We start from the raw sequence: 19,710 nt of genomic DNA, 5'->3' as shown, positions 1-19,710 counted from the left end.
ATGTGACGTCACAAAATAATCAGGCGAAATGGCAGACCAATCAAAGCAAAGTATTTTCCTTACAGGTTCCTACATAACGATTTTAAACTAACCAATCAAATTCACGTTGTCAGCGCCGCCAGTGATTGAACTAAGCAAAACTTTGCCGCACTACTTACCATTGCAGTTGCACACCCCTGGTTATCACTATTGCTTGCAAGAATTTTACATACGTCTGACAACCAGACGACATTAACAGGCTCATTCGTTTACGTGATCTAACTAATCAGACAGTATTGTGTCTCTTTTTAACCATGATAAAATCAGAAGGAAAATATTGTCTGATTTCAAAACTAATTTACAAACTGCAGCAGGCAATACATTTTTTGATTACATATGTACAAAAAAACGTTGAATAGACTATAGATATTATTACTTAAATATTGAAAACCACTCATAATAAGATACTCTTTGTGTATAAATATATATTCAAATAATTTACCATATAAAAATACTATCAATTTAATGTCGATATTTTTAATTTCTCCATATCCCTGACTTTATTTTGTATCTGTTGTTCTATAATTAATCTGTATTTATCACCTTGTCCAAGCTGCTCCATCTCCTTTAACCATTCTTCCCTCTCTCTAATCTCTTCAACCACTGGAATAGTTACAATGTATTGTTTGATAAAAGCACATTACCGGTAAACTTACATTGATCAAAACGATTTAATGGAGGTTTTACTTCCTCCATTTCGATTTTCTTAATTACTTTCGCCTTAGTAACGTTAATGTCTCCATTATAAGCCATTTTATTTGCTAATTTGTCTATTTCTCTTTGTCTATCAATACCTGGCTTAGTAGGCTAAAAATGTAACCGGATTATTTCATGTTAATGAAAAATACTTATTAGACGAAAATCAAACTCAATCTCTCAAGGATAAGGCAACAAGGTAAATCAACTATTTTGGAATGTCTACGTGCCGCGGGAAATATCCAAAAGGAAGGAAAATGGTTATCATACAAATTGACTGAAAATAACAGAGGAACTGAAAAGTGCCGGCCGTAACAAAGAAAATGCGTTTTTTGTTCAAAATTAGCGTTATTCATCGACATAATCTCCATCAAGAGCCACACAGTCAATTCAGAACCGCTCTAACATTTCTATACCACTTTTGTAGAACGATTTATCTTTTGCCTCAAAATAGGCCTGTCACCAGTTGCTGTCCACTCAGATGACGATCGTTTTGATTCCGGAGTGAAGTGATGGATCCATGTTTCATCCATTGTCACGTGTCGATGTAAGAATTCCGGTTTGTTAAGTTTAAACATGATCAAACACTGCCCAGAATCATCAACACGTTCTTGTTTTTGGTCAACAGTAAGCAAACGCGGTACCCACTTTGAATAGAGCTTTCTCATAGTCAAATGCCCATGCAATATAAAAACAACACGTTCTTTTGATATGTTTACGATGTGAGCTAATTCACGTAACTTTACTTTTCGATTATTCAAAACGATTTGGTGGATTTTTTTATGTTTTCTAGTGTTACCAACTCATTTGGACGTCCACTGCGTTCTGCATCATCGGTGTCTCTACGACCACGTTTGAAGTGAGCAAACTAACATTTTATTGTTGTTTCTTATGCTGCAATTTTCAAATCCTTGTTTCGCTTGAACACTATTGTTTCCGATCAAGAAGCAGTGTAAAATTAAAATACGAAATTATTTTTGATCCATTGTTTTGAAAATAGTAAAAGTAGTGTCACTATTGGCAAATTGAGTAGAATTTTATGAAATTTTAACAGCTTTCTTTTGAAGGTTAGTATTTACTAACAAAGTGGTGTATGCAATAAAACTAGCGCTATCTATGTGTTAGGCCGGGACTTTTCAGCCCATGTGGTACCAGCTGGAATGCGATATCAACATCGCAGCGAAATGTAAAAAACTATAAAGTCTTGCTGTGCATATAGTGGTATCAGCAAGAAGTAATACCTTGTATTACCAACTACTAAAACAGAATGAAACGTAGATGTCTACAATACATACAATGCAAACTGAATGATTTGTTACAAAAATTGACAGATGCAGTCATCATGTTTCATGACACGTTGCAAAAATTCTGATGTACCCAACTAATAATAGTAGGTTGTGGAAAAAATGATATCGATTTTTACTAATAGAAGCATTTGAAATCCAAGTCTATAATAATACTTTTTCAATGTATGCATACAATTATATATATATATAGATACAAGATCCTAAAATGCTATCTAATTTTACTGCTGTGCAACCTTTCATTCTGCGAAAGAATCTATTATTAAAATATCAATCCATTATTCCAAGCTATCAACTATACTACGTCGAGTTTAAAATACATTTTTTTCGCAAGATTTGTTGGTCAGTTTTTAAGATTACTAAGAATAAAAGTTATTTCTCTTTGCACTTTTTGGGAAAACAATTAATGAGTATAAAATAAATTATTATATAAGAAGTATATAGTTAATATATAGTTAGTTAATATTAGTTATATAGTTAAAATATAAGAAGCGTACAATAATTAATATTATAGTAACCAGAATATGCAACCAATAATACAACAAAATATGTTTATCAATATTCCTACTCTATATGGTTCGATCTCATAAGCGCCTGAAGAAATTATTGATTGTCTGGATCTTCTTTTTGATGATCCTGGCCTTATGGTAACTTTAGATATTGTGTTTTTATAATTTTGGATTTGTCTTCCTAGTGGGGGTAAAGGCTCGCCATTTCTAAGAAAATAATCCACCTTTTTGCGTTGCATCATTGACATTTTACTCTCTTCCATTAGCACTGAAAGAAAATAAAGATGAAGTTAGATTAACAAAAAAAATGAAGTAAAATTGTACGGTAAAGAGAGATTAAATTATATGTAATTTTACATTTTATTAAAGTTTTAATCTTAGGTACATCTTAAAAACAAAATGAAAATGAAGCAAAATTGTTAACAAGTAATTAAAAATAATAAGAAATTATAGAAAGTTATACGTCCATTAAGAATGAAATTATAGCATGTATATACAATTATTAGTTTATGCTTTAATTTTAATTTTATAATATATTTATACTATCTATTTTATAATATAGTAGTACATAGCACTAATATTTTTAGTATAATCTAGTGTTTCAACAATAATTGGAAAAATATTTATTTAGTAATACATAAGTTAAAAACGATTCATTCGGCTGCTATCTAATTTTATTTGATGATTCATTTTATTTTATAAAAAAAATACCAATATAAAAACAATTCAAGTAAAATAAAATCCTTTAAAACCTTAAATTCTTATCGATGAATATAATTATTTATTTCTCCATTGAGTAATAAATAAATATACAGCAAATTTTTAGGACAATTTAGTTAATGATATCATCGAAACTTATAGTGAGTTTTATTTAGTATAAAGTAAAATTTCAGTTTGATGTGTTAAAACTGACAATAATTATAAAGTGGGATGTTGACAAATGTCTAGTCAGAAAAATAATTATTTACAGTAACTATCAGTAGTAATTATATATACTGTTATTTTTTATATCTGCTATATATTTATAACGATTAACGGTTTGTTTAATATAAAACTATGCTTATATTAACTTCAAGTTGATATATATATATATATATATATATATATATATAATGATTATAATTATTTATAACATGCAATTAAAATAATTTGTATGTTATCAACATGATATATATTTCTTTACAAGTAAAAATGTCTTTAAATAAATGTATGTAAACTATAAACTATGAAACTTTTATCAATAATTTACAATGATTATGTCTTAATTTTACTAGCTTTTTATTAACTTAAACTTAATAACTTAACACTTCAATTTCATTTGATTCCAATCTAATCTAAATATATCTCTAATATATAATCTGATCTAAATAATAATAAATATTACCCTTTATGAACTGATGAGTATCTGGACTATAGCTGGTTTTAGCTGGGTGAAAAATACCTCCGTTGGGTACATTATTACTAGGCCACTGCATCTTAAAGATAAATTGTGTAAAACGGAAGAATTAGTTAAACTAAAACTTCAATGACGTGTTAATAACTTACAAATCCATAGCGACTTGCATTACAAATTCCATAGCAACTTCTCAAACATAATTAATCATTGATACATTTGTAGGTCCCAGGTAACGAATCAATAACATAACAACTTAAATGTTTTTTCGACATTCAGATATTATAACATATAGAAATATGATTTTAAAAATGTAATGGAATTAGGTTTATTAGAGATACCATATAGCAAAATATATGTGTTTATTAAATAATAAAATACCCCACATTCCCGATCTGTTTACATATTATTTGTTAACTAAACAAAATTTAATTCAATTAGAATTCTCAACATCCGGATTATCACTGATTTAGGCGTAGATATATTTGGCTTGTGAACTTACAGATCAGATAGAGTGTATATCTAAATGAAATGAAAATATATGTTATATACTACGCTTTAGTAATATTTATTTTATTTGATGAAATATTTGCATGTAAAAAGATTAAAAGGTAAGAAAACTATGCTTTTCATAACGTTAATAATCAGCTAAATTTTCAGATATATATTTAATAAAAGACCACATGTAGCCGCATTAATTTTAGCTCGAGGTGGTTCTAAAGGCATCAAATTAAAAAATATTCAAAAAGTAGGAGGGATAAGTTTATTAGGAAGATCACTTAAACAAATTAATCAAGTAAATTTTGATTCTGTATGGGTTTCAACTGAACATAATCTTATATACAAAGAGGCAATAAAATGTAAATATTTATATATATTTTAAAAATTAAGGCTAACAATATATTTTAGTTAACAGCAACATTCACTGGAGGTCTGTGGACACTGCCACAGATGAAGCAACTTCCTTATTTGCAGTTCAAGAATTTTTAAAACATCATTCCGAAGTGGATGTTGTTTTTTTAGTACAATGCACATCACCATTTCTTCACAAATCTTACCTAAACGAAGCTCTTACATTGTTAGAAAACTATAAATGCGTTTTTTCAGTTTCAAGGTAACTGTAAAAAGGAATGGATTTATTATTATTATTATTATATATTTATTAACAGATCTACAAAATTACGATGGATGATCAGTCAAAATAAGTTAATTGCTTTAAATTTTGATCCTTACAACAGACCAAGGAGACAAGACATGAATACAGAATTTATAGAAAATGGAATGTTTTATGTTGCATCAAGACATTTAATTCAAACAGGAATATTTCAGAATAACAAGTATGTTACTATTTATTTACTAATTATTTTTAAGTAACATCTTTGTTACATTTCATTTCATATAGCACTCGATTAAAAAAAGACTATAAAAGTTTGGTGAAATGTTCATTCATTAGTTTACTTTGGTATTTGGTAAACACACATATTTAACGTCGTTCTTAATTTTACCACCCCGTAACTAAAGTGGCAACGTCAACAATTAGAAGTGAGGTTAACATAAAATACAACCAAAACCAAGATTTCCCATACTGTTTTGTTGTTAAAAATGAAAGTATTTGCCCCCCGGGAAACGATTATCTTATTACGTGTTAGTTAACTACTAGATACGCCTACTCGCATCAAATGTTGTAACTATCCGATATTGTTTCGGTTTTCTGCGATCAGTATAACAAAGGTCAGTTAATTAAAGTGACGAATCAACTGGGATTTACAGTAACAATTTGTGATTAATTTTTATTTCATTTCTACTATAGCTGTGGAATCGTGGAAATACCTCAGTACGCAGATGTAGAAGTTGATACACCAATAGATTTAATTGTTGCAAATATGTTTGTTGCTTTAGAATTATGACAACTGATTTTAGTACAGGTAAGTAGATGTTATATATTTTATTTACATAAATTATATAATTAAACATTATAGCTTCAATCCCTGTTTTATACAGGGATTTATATAGTAACTTTTCTAATAATGGTGATCCAATACAAAAAGAAATATATCAAGCTTTTTTGGAGCAATGTAACCTCGAATCATCAAGTTTAAAAAGAATTTGGGATCTAGTAGGACCATCTAAGGAGTCTCAGGGAGTAGTTAATAGGACAAATTTCTATAAAACTTTAGCCTTAGTTGCTTGGGCACAACAGGGAAGACATATTTCAGAAAAATTATTTGATACTTTTACGGGAGATGGTAATAACATAATTAAACATACCTGTTTATATGTATTTAAAATTTTTGCAATTTACAGAATACCCTTCACCCAAAATTCCTAATATAGCACCAGTAATAAGCCTGAAACAGAAATTATTCTTAGAAGAAATGCCTTCTAGTAGTAACAGTTACCAAAAACTCACATCAGTTGATACAGTAAATGTACAACTAGTGCCTGAGAAAAAAGGTCTTTTTCTCAAATACTCAGAATATATAGTTACCTCAAAGAGATTTGGTGTTAATGTAACCCGGCGCTACAATGATTTTGTAGCACTTCAAGAATTATTATTAAACAGATTTCCTTATAGGTAACTAATATTTTATCATGTAATTAGTATTAATTTAATTTTTTTTTTAGGTTAATACCTAATTTACCACCTAAAAAAATTATCATTAATGATAGTCAGTTTCTTGAAGAAAGAACAAGAGGTTTGCAAAGGTGGCTGACATTAATTTGTCGTCATCCAGTCTTATGTCATGACAGTTTAGTTAGTTTCTTTTTGACAGATGAAGCATCAGATCTGCAGCATCGAATTCGAAATATTTTTCGTAAAGTACCAGATGAGTTTATGACATCTGATTTAGCAGCCACAGCTAAAGTAAGTATTTCAACTGCTATGATAAATATAAATTAATATATCCTTTTTTAATATCAATTTTCAAAATACTCAAAACCCATTTATAAAATAAGTTTAACTTTATATATTTCAATAAAAAATTATTTTTTAATTTTGCAGTAATTAAACTTTAGAAAGTGGACAGTAAAAATTTAACTTGCCTAAATTCAAAAACTAACTACTTTATAATTACTGATAAATTAAAATATTTTAACATTAAATCTGATGGGCTATTAAACTTTTTATAGGATTTACTACCTACAGAAAATGGTCAAATAGCTACTAATCGCGAAATAATACGATCGCTAGTGAATGGTATAGGAAGACTGAAACAAGATATTGAATCGTTAGTAGGACTTAATCACAACACAGCTAGGGATATTGAAGACATTTCCACGCAGCTAAAAAATATTAGTACAATAAACATTGCATCAAGACAACATTTCGTGGATAATTGGGCAAATACACAAAAGAGTTTTGAACTTACCTCCAGGTAAGACAAGTATTTTTAAGATGAATTTTAATAAATTTCTGGCAAATACTAAATAATTATTTAACATTTATCATTAGGGAATTACATTCTGTCTCATCAGCATCATTAAAACAAGCAGATATTCAGCAAAGGTCCGTATGTGAAAAACTAGCACTAGTTTATGACATATTAGTAGCACATAAAGAATTATGTGAACGATTGGAAAAAGGATTAGCAAATGATCATCAGGTAGCTTTGTCAAAAATGTTGGCTTTGAAGAAAAAAAAATTACAAGGGGCTATAAGAGGTACTAATGTAAGTACAATTTTTTTAATTAATTTTATATTTTGTTGATTTAGATCTCGCATAAATTATTTCTTTTATACAGAAAAATAAGTTAATATTTCGCTATTTCTATTTGAATATGAAATATTTTTGACCTCTTGCAACTTTTATTGGCCTATCGATGTAAACAAAATAAAAATGAACTCTATAGAAGACAGCGATCATAGGTTTTTAATAGCCACGGTGACGTTTTAGACAGCTTCAGTTTTGAAAAATACCAAACATTTTTCCAACCAACTCATAAAACAATGAGTCGGTTTTGGATGTAATGGTCTGTCAACATTGACTTAAGATATTGTTACTGGAAATAAGTGAGTTTTGAAATTGACATGGTCACTGAGCTAAAAATGATCTTAACAGCTAATAAAATTTTATTAAGAATGTATGACTTATCCTGTGATCGCGAGGCACGAGCTGCATAATAATAATTACAATTATTTCATTGTTACAAGCAAATTACTCTAATGGACGATTTTATTGATAATAAAATGGACATAATGTTTCTCGAACAGAACCGTAAATTTTAAAGTTCTAACAGTTCTGTTTTTTTTTTCAGGCTGAGAGTATTGAGCAACTAGAAGCCAAAATGCTTGCCCAAGAAAATATTATATCCAATATTGATTTAAGAACAGACTTTAGTCTATATTGTGTACATATGGAGACCCAGTTAGTATTTACATATCTTGGTACTATACCTTCTATTATTTCCACTTTTATTGACTTAAAGACTAAAGCACATTTTGAGGTAAGCCAAATTTACAAGATAATATCAAGTTTACTAAAGCATTATTGTTTTTTAGTCCTTAGATTTGTGGAGAAATTTACAATCTCAATACTGTAATGAAGCAAATAAAAAAGTCAATGGACTAAGTCAGTAACTTTGGAAAATTATATTCAAATACTGTGATAAATTAAAAATTATTGAATGCTCATTTTTAAATCTAAATTATTATTTAATTCAAATTACATTTTAGTCTTCCTTGTTATATCTTGATAATTAAGTGTAGATTAACATTGTATCCTCTCTTATTATGCAGAATTTGCATAATTGTTTTTCCTTTTCAGTATAAGTTAATATATCTCTATTTTTATAAATGTTCTATACATGGATTTCAATTTTAAAAGAGTATTTTGTTATTTTCTTTGTTTGATGACCTTAAAAGACTAAATGAGATGCTTACTCTTTACTTAAATTGATATGTATATATTTGAATATTATATATATAAAAAATATAAAACAGGCTTTTACAATGCCGTTACCTATTTTATTATAAATTATTGGTATTACACAAGTATATGTATATTTTATAATTTGTTGGGAATATATGATCTAAATTTTAGTAGTTGTTTTTGCTTTGCTTTATTTGTATATAATGAACGAAACTGCACCGACAATATAAACTTTTATACATTCTGATTTGGAGTCACAATCTAAGTCACAAAACACAGAGGAATTAGAAGCATATCTCCCATATACTACCTGTTAACAAGTTTAGCGTTCATTTGCCACCAGAGGGCGCGGCTGACAATATGGCCGAAAATTTAAAATATTTTATAAATAAAAATGCATTTTATTTAAATATATATAAAATTTACATTACATTATATCAAAGTAAAATCCTTAGAATTTTCTATGTTTAATGACAATATATTGTATCACAACTAGCTAGGGATATTGAAGACATTTCCACGCAGCTAAAAAATATTAGTACAATAAATATTGCATGAAGACATTTCGTGGATAATTGGGCAATTCTTAGAATTTTCTATGTTTAATGACAATATATTAAAATGTAATATAACAGATTTAAGACAAAACTTATACTTTTAAATATACAAAATTTAATAAACTATAGAATGTGGAACCCTTTATTATCTTAAAAATAAGTATGCCAAATATAGAGTACAGTACAATATATATGTTGAAGACTATTGATTTTGAAATGTTTTTTTTTTAATATTTTCTTTGCCAAATATTTATTGTAAAAATGTTTCATTTTTGCCTTTTGCTATTCTGTTCACATTTCTCATTCACCGAAACAAAGAAAACACAAAACTATTATCTTTCTAATTATGTCTCGTTCAAAATGCTCAAAACAGTTGATCATTTTGAAAAATACAGGCATTTGGTGATTTAAGATATTAGACAGACTGCTTGTTAAGTTTTGTGCATAATCTGGGAATTAAATAGAATAGTCAAGATATCATTTACCAACAAAGTAAAAAAGTCTCTGGCTTTGTCAAATTGCTTCTATCATACTGCTGGACTTTAATAACTTCACTGTTCAACTCACATTTCATAACATATTTGGATCAATGTTTTCTTTCTTCTATGATATAGCTAAAATGGAGGCTTGTTATATTTTACAATCAGTTACATATAATTAACATTATAAAAGACTTACAATATAAATAACAACTGGAAACCATATCCAGGTTCTCTTCTACATTTTAGTTTGTAGTTATCCTGTGTAAAATGTACAAAACAGACCCTTTTGCTCTAATTTAAGACCTCACAAGAGATTCCCATCAGTTTTTTATTATTTATTTCTAAAATACATTTTTGACATAGAGCAGGATCCCTAGGAAAGTGGGTATTCTATTTGACTACATCCAGGGACGCAACACTTGAGATGTCTTAAGATTTAAACAAATCATTTTAACTAAAAAAAATCATAAAAACACAGTTAAGAAAATAAGGATCTTTAACACGTAAGTTCATAAGTTTTTTAAGTTTGCTTTGTCAGCAATGAACGAGGCGCTTTCAACAAATAGGGATACAAATAGGGAACTTCTATAGATATAGGAAGCATAGAATTACCAAAAACGTCCAAAATATCCAGTAAATTTTTAATTATTTCCACCAAACATAAACATACGTACACTACGCCGTCTTATTTTTTAGAATACTGAAAAAAGCAGAAAGTGACAAATTACAGCTTTGCTATCAAATTTATACCTCGAGCCACTCAAGCCAAATGATATGTTGAGTCAGAGATGTCATCCGACCAAAATTTGTGCCAAATTCAAAATAAATGTGCTGAAGACGAGAATGACTCAACCAATGATTTTAAGCCGCCTTAATGCATGGTGTAAGAGCAACGATATTGGGCTATTTTTTACGAACCACTAATCATAATAGGGGATAAAAGGTACATTCACTACAGCACCCAAAGAGTAGAAAATCATGCACTAAGACTGTCCATGTATGAACTGTTAAACCCAATATTCATAATAATACAATGGAGTAAACTATCTATTATTGAAGTAATCTACTTTGAACTACTCCATTGTGACGAAACCATTACAGGGGAACATTTATAATTGATAGTATTGATCAATTTCGGATTACGTCATAGTTTTAAATGTCGTAACTTACTATGGACAATACTTCGAATAAATTACACTGTATCAGTTTATTTCATTCCTAAAAAACCTTAATATTTGTTTGTATCCTGTACTACATATTAATGCAAACCCACCGTCATTCTGTATTAGCTTCAGTTCGTTCTATGTGCCTAGTTGATTATCAACACAGATGAAGGGCTTTTACCACTACACTTATTTTATATCACGACAAACGCACGTTAGGCCCTTGTCATGTGAATGGTAGCTGAGTATGATCTGATAAAGTATTGGCCTCAGCAACAACTTTTAGTGGTGCGTAATCTCAAAGATCACCTTCTAATTACTATTACTGCAGTCGTTTCCAGATCGTCTATAAATATCTCTGTATATGAGTTATTACTTCTTCACTTGATGAAAACAACCTTCCACAAAATAATGTTTATAGTATGAGACTAGAAGTCAAAGGTAGTTAGATTTGGCGAATAATTTGACTGTTCAAACAATTCCAACTTTTCACTTTTTTGTATCCAATTAGTCCGAAAAGTTACATAAAATTTTAATCGAATTTTCGGATCGGGTCGGAATTTTAATTCTACTGTGGATGCTTAGCTAGTAGGATTAGATTAAAACATGTTTAAAGAAAACATTATTTATTTTTCATATGCATTAATCACAATGTGTTTAGAATAAACTAAAGTGCTACATTAGTTTAACTACAATAATAAAGAAAATATAGTTATTTGAAACAAATATAAAATGAACAAACATAATAAATTAATAAACTACAATAATGAAAATATATAGTGGGCAAACGAGGTTTTATAACTATTATTTATTATAATTTTATATCACTTCATTAAGAATATTAGATTATGCACTGTGTTTTTGCCTATCAACCTAGCCATATTAAAAACTTTGTTTCTACTGCTCTTATATGTACAAAGATAAGTTCTAGCATCCAAGATCTTGTGATCTGAAAATATCTTCATATCACAAAGATCCATTTCACTAAATTGATCTTCTTCAGATGCATCTGGGTCATCATTTAACCGCGAATATTTGTTTACGTCTAATTTTGGTAAGCAATTCTCTATTGGCATCCAAACATAAGTTTCAGGGCAAAGTAAATAAGAAGGTCTCAATTTTCCTTTATAGCGCATCTTTGGACATGAATGAATGTAGTATCCCATATAGTAATATTTTAAATCTGGTATTACATTACGTAGTCTCTCCACTAGCTGTATTTCCCTAAAAAATATATTACCTTAAGATTTATCTTTATATTTTAGTATTATTTTTTTTTACTAATAACTAATAAAATTAATTGTCGATAATTACAAAATTAAGTTATATTAGTATTTTGAATAAATCTGTATATAAATATAGAAGGAATCAAAAAGAATCAAGAAATACCACCGAGCCTTCAGTTAAAAATTAAGCACAACACCAATAATTCTTGAAGAGCACTGAAGCAGAATCCAGGTTCAAGTAAACCTGTAATTTGCAAACAGTTATTCATTTGAAGACCAAGCAATCCCCCTAGATAGTCTCTCGAACATACACCAGAAATTTCCTTGAAACTGAGGCAATATCAATGACTGAATCAAGTTAAATTCAATGTTAAACTAAAACACTAACACTAAAATATGCTTAATATGATATAGTTTATCATAACAAAATATCTTGGGTATATTGAGTTAGTCCAGCATTGAAATGAAAAGTTATATAAGATGTGTCTCTCATGACTATAAGAAGTTTTGATTAATTTTGATCTATTACTAGTCAGACTTTGATAACCTCAATATTCAACAACTTCAAAACGTATTTTTGCAAGTCAAATTCAAATGATACCAGCAAAATAGGAAAAAATAGTGCCTAGAGATAGATACATATTCAATGTTTTTTAATAACAGTGTAAATTATTACAAATAAAAATGGTAAACTCAAAGCCTCAATAATGGTTCAATGTTAGGTTGAAATTTGCAGGGCTACACATTAATAGTACTAATAAATGTTCAAACTCATTAGATTTAATTTAGATAAAAAACATACCTCAAAATTCCATATGTACCCAAGGATAAATTGCTGTAATCTGGGTCATAAAAAAAGTAAACTGAGCTGACACAACCTGGTAAAATATCAATCACCCCTACAGCTATAAGTTTTTCCCCAATCCAATATTGTTGATGAAACGATCCATATCCAGGACCATAAACACCTTCAGGAAATGGTTCATGCTATTTAAACATATCAAAATTATTAATTATAATTCTGCATACAGCTGGATAATAAACAGAGTAAAAGTACCTCTAAAGGTGTATTTACAAGAAAATAATAAAATTCGTCCTCTTGAGGTTGTTCATCATGTATGAATATCTGATATCTCTTATATAATTCTTCAGATACAGCAAATGTATCAGAGTCTCGATTCATAGCCACCAAATTTAACTGAAAATAAGTTGTGTAATCGTTATCTATAAGAAAATAACCTTTAAATAGTTATCCTTTACTCTGCTTTTACATTTTTTATGTATATAATTATAAATTTTGAAATTATATGTGTAACTCTCCTAATAACAGATAATTAAGGAACAAATTACATGTTTAAATTTTTTTGAATTGATGGTCATTTATCTTTATCACTATCACTAATTTTAATGCAATGAAATCATGCTTTATGTAACATAAATATAATTCATATATACCTTTAATGGGGTATGAACTAAAAATCTTAAAAATCTAGTAAGAGACAATTTTTCTAGTGAATCATTATGAATAATTATCTGGTACTTTTTGTACAACTCATATTCTAGATTTTGTACTTTATCCCATTGACTTCCATAAGTTGGAACAATTTTAAGCTAAAGAAAGGAATAACTATCTGTGAATTACTGGTTATATGTTACTTTAATAAATACCTTCAGGTCCAGCGAGGAATCAGGTGGTATATCTTGCAAAAGGTCATAAAGGGATTTTTGAGAATTATTTATTTGTTTCTTTTTTGGAATCTCAATATTCTTGAACAATGACTTTTGTTTTTTTCTTTCTAATCTTAAAAGCTTTGCTTTTTTACAAGGTGGTTTATTTGGATCGGGCCCTTTACCTGCCTTTACCAATTTTTTAACATTAGATGTTTCACAATTTACATTTTCTAAAATTATATAGTTTGGGTGTGTTAATATTATTATATTGTACAAACTGATACCTTCTGCATTCACAGATTTCATTGTATTTGCTGTGATAGTATTTGAAGAACTACAAGCATCACCTACTATATTTCCTTCAGATGTATTCATTTTAATATCTGATGACATATTTGCAATATCAACTTGCATTTGTTTTATGTCAATATGTTCCTCATTACCTGAAATACACAATTTAGTATCTGATAGCCATAATCACTTATAGTTCTTAATCACCTTCACTTTGTTCTTCGACATCTAATAAATTACAATGGAGAGTCATACCGTCTTTTAAATAACTGTTAAACTTTTTTATAATCTTTTTATGTGACTTATTCACAGAAAAGTTCTCAACATCACATCTAAAGTAGAATAAGTACATCAATAATATCCATAATTCCCAATCATAATTCTTACCTAATTGTGTACTGAGGGCAACATGTTTTATTCATTGTTGGTTTATAGCAAAAATTTCCAGAACGTCTCCACCCCCTATCTATCAAGTTTTTATAATCTTGAACTGATAGATTTTCTGTTGTCATCCCTACGAAAAATTATAGATACAAATATTGCTGTTTACTTTATAAACTAGTGTAAAATAAAAACATTACCATAAGATATATTTCCTGATGATTGCTTGCAATAACCACAGCGATTGTCTAGTTCTGAATGCCATAATGCTAAACTTTTACTTAAAATGTCCATCATTTAACTGAAAAGCCTACAAAGAATCGAAGAAATAGTAACCGGCACTGTAATATAACTTAGCTCTCTATGATGAAAATCAGTCAAACCATTTGCAAAAAATATTTAGGTTGTCAAACTAAATGTTAACTACAAAATATATAAATAATAGTATTAGTTATTCTGTGGCGTTAATATTATAATTGAAGGTGGTGGCCCAGCTACTAAAATATTTATTTTTAGTCTATTTAAGATTTGTATGTTGTCAGATTGTCTAAATATCGGAAATATAACGTTTTTGTAGTATATTTTGAGGTAAATGTTAGAGGTTAAGTATAGAAAAATGGCTAAATTTAATAAACAGATACTAAACCTAATTAATAGATTATACTAATATTTTATAACATTACCAATTTATATAAATAAAGCAACATCTATGTTAAACCTATGTTAATCGTTTATAAAGAAATTAATGCCAAAAACCTAAAGCTGCTCCAAGAACATATCTAAGCAAACTGACAACATCGCGCAATCTTGAATTATAGAAATAACATCATTAATTGTCAATGTCAGTAGGGATGCCGAAAAAATATCTATATTTTGACCGATACTTTTCTAAGCCAATATTTTCAATATTTTTTCAAAAAAAATTAAATATATTTCTTAAACATTATAAAAAACCTAATTTCAATTTGATTCAACAAGTTTTAATTCCGTGTATAATACAAGATATGTAAATATGTATATATTTATTATGATATAGTAATATGAGTCAATACTCAATAAACAATAATTTTTTTAAAATTATATCTTATCTTAGATATGCTTCGTATAATCTTAGTTATAAAATTAATTTATTACAATTGTGCTGTTGTAATTGCAATTCTAGATAAACAGTGCAAGTGTTTAAAACATAAATATATAAATACATAATAAATACATCAGTCTGTTTTATCAAATAAAAATTAAATTAGACTACTTTAGCTAGAGTTTAGATTGAACACGTTCACGCTCTACAAGTTTATGTGGTTTAATTCCTATCAATATTCTGATATCTTGCGTGTTGACCAGACTATATTGCTTCTGATGTTACTATGATTTAGTAATCTTATTGAGAATAACCTCGTAAAAGCATTTGAGATTAAAGTCAACGCGTAGTTTTTCGTTGATTACGCAGTGGTAACCATTGATGATTAATCAAAGAACTTGGTTTTGGAATCGTAGAATTACTAATTGATTTGATGGTTTAGTGCAATCCCATAAGTTCAAATAAATGTTTTAATAGACTGCTAAATTAATATCTTTGATTTTAGTTCAAATCTGCTCAGCTTTTTGTCTAACGTGACGGAAACATCATTTATCCTGCCACCAAGATGGATCTTGAGATATTTTGCTTGAAGAATCGGGCATCCGACAAGTAATATAATTAAATTTGAATATAATTGGAGCGCTATTGAGCTGTATTTTCTAGTCTCTAGTTTGTTTATGGATCTTGTTGACTCCTCTTTGTACTTTTTTACCGCCCTAGTTAGAGATAAAGAAGATACAGGAATAGTTCCCTGGTACTACCCTGCGGAACTCTATCTGAAATAGTAATCCGACTTTACGCCATTTTGTCAGGTTTCTCCTATAACCAATAACGCGTTACCACGTAATTTGAAGCTTTCATTGGACGCCATTTACACTCCAGCGCGTTATATGTGCGATGGTCTTTCTAAGCCTGAATCACTTCTTTTTATATCAAATTATTTTGGCCGTTTATTTTCAAAAATATATGGGTAAGACCGGATGTCTTCTGGGGTGATCTCCAAGTTGGCCATTCAATAGGCTTAATGTCGAAAACACTTCATTAAGTGATTATTCTAAAGTCTATATATGTTTTATAATCATATCGGATGGCGTCAATCGGGTTCCGCGCCAAACACTCAGCTGTCCATCAGGCCCATCGGCTGGCCATAAAAATTAACTTTTAACCGACGTGAAAGACTTGGAGCGATCGCGATTCTAACCAAAGCTTTCGACAAGGTTTGGCACAACGCCTTAGTGGCGAAATCCATTCGGTTAGGTCTACCCAATGACCTAACCGGGCTTGTGTCTGTCAGGACGATCGTTTCAGGTGATGATTAAAGATATTCTCCCTAGCCAAAAAACCATTGATGCCGAGTTCCACAACGTTCCCCCCTTACACCCGCTTTAATAAACCTTTTTCTTTCATATATCTCTAGGAGGCAAGTTGAGGCAGCTTTTAACGCAAACAACACTGCTTACTTTACTTCTTCAAGAGTAGCACCGCATATTCAAGGCAGACTCAAGGAGCAACTCGATGAGACGGTCCAGCGGTTATATTTCTGGAGGTTGCAAGTCACCCATAAAATACCCAGGCCATCGCGTCTTAAAATCGAGGAATCCCCAATTCCATGGTCTGAAAAAGCCATCTACCTCGGTCTTGTCTTCGATCGGAAGTGTAGGTGGAATTCCCAGATATAAAGGTCTCTCCAGAAAAGTCAAGGTATTGTCAATCTGCTGTTCCCGCTTATCAACCGGGCCAGCGGTCTTCATCTCTCAATAAAATCTCTCCTGTACATGATGCTAGTTTGATCAGTCGTTCTATACGGCTGCAGTGTCCATCTCAAATACGTCCCACCTAGTCAGGTGGAACGTCTTCAAGTTTTTTAGAACAAAATTCTCAGGATAATAATCAATGCCCCCTGGTTAGTCAGGAGCAACCAAATTCATATAGAAACAGATGTCCTCCAAGTTCACGATTTTATATCCGAGTTCTACTCGAGATATTTCTCCACTCTTCGTCTCTGGGATAATAGTTGTATTACCGTGCTGGCTAACATTTTAGGCCAATTCCCTGTCCATTACACCCCTTACTCCCAATTGTCTCGACCTTTTTCGGCGAGCGATTCACTCAGGTACCGCGAGCTGCGTGGTTTAATAACGACGCCATGTCCTCGCCTGGCCTTCATGCCTCTTACCGTGTTAGTGGTTACGGCCACCCTCATTACCAACAGCAAAAAGTAGGGTGGTGTTTAGTGGGTAACCCAGAAGCAGTCTCCTCACAACTCGCTTATTCCTGCGATAAGGTATCCGTAACAGGATTCCCCTATTTGGTTTCAGACCAAAAAAGGATGGTGTTAAACGCACTTCACTATTACGTTGCTCATTTAGCTGATTAGTGGGAACATTGGGGAGCAATAACACTTTTTTAAAGTATTCAACCTAAACATTTTGAATTACATTCGTGTTGGGTTGTAGAGGGATATCACGTTGTATCACTTAATTTGCATAAAATATAGTACGGAGCATCGACAATGGTACCCAACACTATATTTTCGAACCGTTGTATGATGGATAAATTACACTGGCTAGTGGTTGCCCATAGTTGGATTCCATATGATCAAATATGCTTGAGTATATATTTATACAATAACTTGTTATCTGATGATAACTTGGAAGCAAATTTTGGTATAGTTTAGGTTCAAGTTGTTTCCGTTGTGCAAGTATGTGCTACTTTCAAGTGCATAACAAGATATTTAGCATTCTCAGCTTGAGGAAGTTTCTTCTACGTAGAATGAATGTTATATCGGTAATTTTTTTTTCATTTACTTGAATACGCCATGTCTTATTATATATTTTATCAAGTTGTGTTTGGAGGTCCTTTGGTGTGGTTACTGCATCTTCGATTTATTTGGTTGACTTGCTCTATGGGGTAGATTAGTTGATGTGGGCCGCCCCGTAACGCGGGATGGTTATGCCGTAATTTCTTGTGTGCAGTGCAGTCTATAGTTGCAGGTTCTCCTTCGCATTTTACGCATCTATACCATTTGCGGCAGTATGGTTTTTGTGACCGCGTACTTCACACCTTGTACATCGTGAAATTATTCTTTCTAAATGTGGTGATCCATATTTATTAATATTATTTTCTAATTTATCAATATCATACATAGCCTGTTTAAAATGGGGCAAAATCCATCACGCTCATTAGTTTCTGGGATGGGAAATTATTCTTACCACTTCTTGGCTAATGTTCAAAAATATAATAGTTATATTTCATATGACGTCGTCTGGCGCAACGTGTGTTGTACAGGATAATTTCATGCCCACTTTCAAGGTATAATACCATTATTTTTACTCTTTGAGATTCCACAATCTGCCCCATAGGCAATAAGTATTTCTTATGTCTATATTATATTTACATGGCATGCAGAAAATCACTTCATTAAGCGATCTTCTGTATAAAATATTATCTTAATTAATTAGTCTTATTCTAAAGCTTATTCTAAAGTCTACATATGTCCAGTAATCAGATCATCAGGTGGTGTTAAACGTTTTAGTCTACCCACTTCACTATCACGTCGCTTATTTAGCAGATTAGCGAGTACATTGGGATGCACTGATACTCATTCGAAGTATTTTACACAAACACGTTGAATTACACTCGTTATAGGTTCTAGAGGAATATCGCGTTGTATCACTTTATTTGAAATATAGTACAGAGCATCAATAATGGCACGCAACACTTTATATTTTGGAACCGTTGAATGATGAATATATTAGATTTGCTAGCGGTACCCCATAGTTGGATTCCATATGACCAAATAGGCTTGAGTATAGACTAATACAGCAACACCTTGTTATCTAATAACTTGGATTTGCGCCCGAAGAGCCAATACATTTAATATAATTTCAGTCAAAGTTGTTTTCATTTAGAGAGTATGTGATTCTTCCAGGTTAGGCGTGGATCTAAGTGCATACCAAGATATTTAATTTGCTCTACTTGGGGGAGTTGACGATGATTGATATTCATTGGTGGATATGTTCTTCTACGCAGGGTAAACGTTACAT

The 19,710-nt window shown here is 30.4% G+C and overlaps 3 protein-coding genes across 8 annotated transcripts; 1 reads left to right on the top strand and 2 right to left on the bottom strand.

Moving 5' to 3' along the window:
- Positions 1 to 459: 459 nt before the first annotated feature.
- LOC143206860 (UPF0193 protein EVG1 homolog) lies at positions 460 to 4,232 on the bottom strand. Of its 2 annotated transcripts, XM_076419678.1 has the most exons (5): positions 4,094 to 4,232; positions 3,933 to 4,023; positions 2,608 to 2,816; positions 696 to 846; positions 460 to 642 (listed from the first exon to the last, which is right to left on the bottom strand). In XM_076419678.1, the coding sequence occupies exons 2-5, from the start codon at positions 4,021 to 4,023 to the stop codon at positions 497 to 499; spliced, it is 597 nt and encodes a 198-aa protein (XP_076275793.1). In that variant the 5' UTR covers positions 4,094 to 4,232; the 3' UTR covers positions 460 to 496. The 2 variants fall into 2 exon arrangements, with proteins under 2 accessions (XP_076275793.1, XP_076275801.1); XM_076419686.1 differs by lacking the exon at positions 4,094 to 4,232 and having other exon boundaries at positions 3,933 to 4,074.
- Positions 4,233 to 5,149: 917 nt separating this feature from the next.
- LOC143206783 (sorting nexin-8) lies at positions 5,150 to 8,982 on the top strand. Of its 2 annotated transcripts, none has more exons than XM_076419501.1 (9): positions 5,150 to 5,278; positions 5,752 to 5,866; positions 5,921 to 6,187; positions 6,246 to 6,516; positions 6,567 to 6,807; positions 7,074 to 7,318; positions 7,396 to 7,612; positions 8,199 to 8,387; positions 8,443 to 8,982. In XM_076419501.1, the coding sequence occupies exons 2-9, from the start codon at positions 5,845 to 5,847 to the stop codon at positions 8,518 to 8,520; spliced, it is 1,530 nt and encodes a 509-aa protein (XP_076275616.1). In that variant the 5' UTR covers positions 5,150 to 5,278; positions 5,752 to 5,844; the 3' UTR covers positions 8,521 to 8,982. The 2 variants fall into 2 exon arrangements, with proteins under 2 accessions (XP_076275616.1, XP_076275606.1); XM_076419491.1 differs by lacking the exon at positions 5,150 to 5,278 and adding an exon at positions 5,445 to 5,672.
- Positions 8,983 to 11,620: 2,638 nt separating this feature from the next.
- On the bottom strand, positions 11,621 to 15,372 carry Ate1 (Arginyltransferase 1). Of its 4 annotated transcripts, XM_076419458.1 has the most exons (10): positions 15,267 to 15,372; positions 14,784 to 14,893; positions 14,590 to 14,716; positions 14,410 to 14,534; positions 14,196 to 14,354; positions 13,909 to 14,141; positions 13,696 to 13,851; positions 13,298 to 13,438; positions 13,043 to 13,227; positions 11,621 to 12,238 (listed from the first exon to the last, which is right to left on the bottom strand). In XM_076419458.1, the coding sequence occupies exons 2-10, from the start codon at positions 14,878 to 14,880 to the stop codon at positions 11,839 to 11,841; spliced, it is 1,623 nt and encodes a 540-aa protein (XP_076275573.1). In that variant the 5' UTR covers positions 14,881 to 14,893; positions 15,267 to 15,372; the 3' UTR covers positions 11,621 to 11,838. The 4 variants fall into 4 exon arrangements, with proteins under 4 accessions (XP_076275573.1, XP_076275581.1, XP_076275584.1 ...); XM_076419466.1 differs by lacking the exons at positions 13,298 to 13,438; positions 15,267 to 15,372 and having other exon boundaries at positions 14,784 to 15,072; XM_076419469.1 differs by lacking the exons at positions 13,696 to 13,851; positions 15,267 to 15,372 and having other exon boundaries at positions 14,784 to 15,072.
- Positions 15,373 to 19,710: the final 4,338 nt, after the last annotated feature.

Source organism: Rhynchophorus ferrugineus, unplaced genomic scaffold (assembly GCF_030347505.1).
Source record: "Rhynchophorus ferrugineus isolate W39M unplaced genomic scaffold, kcgeb_rfMv2 rfM1, whole genome shotgun sequence".
NCBI lineage: Eukaryota > Metazoa > Arthropoda > Insecta > Coleoptera > Curculionidae > Rhynchophorus > Rhynchophorus ferrugineus.
This window is presented reverse-complemented; position numbering and strand designations above follow the sequence as displayed.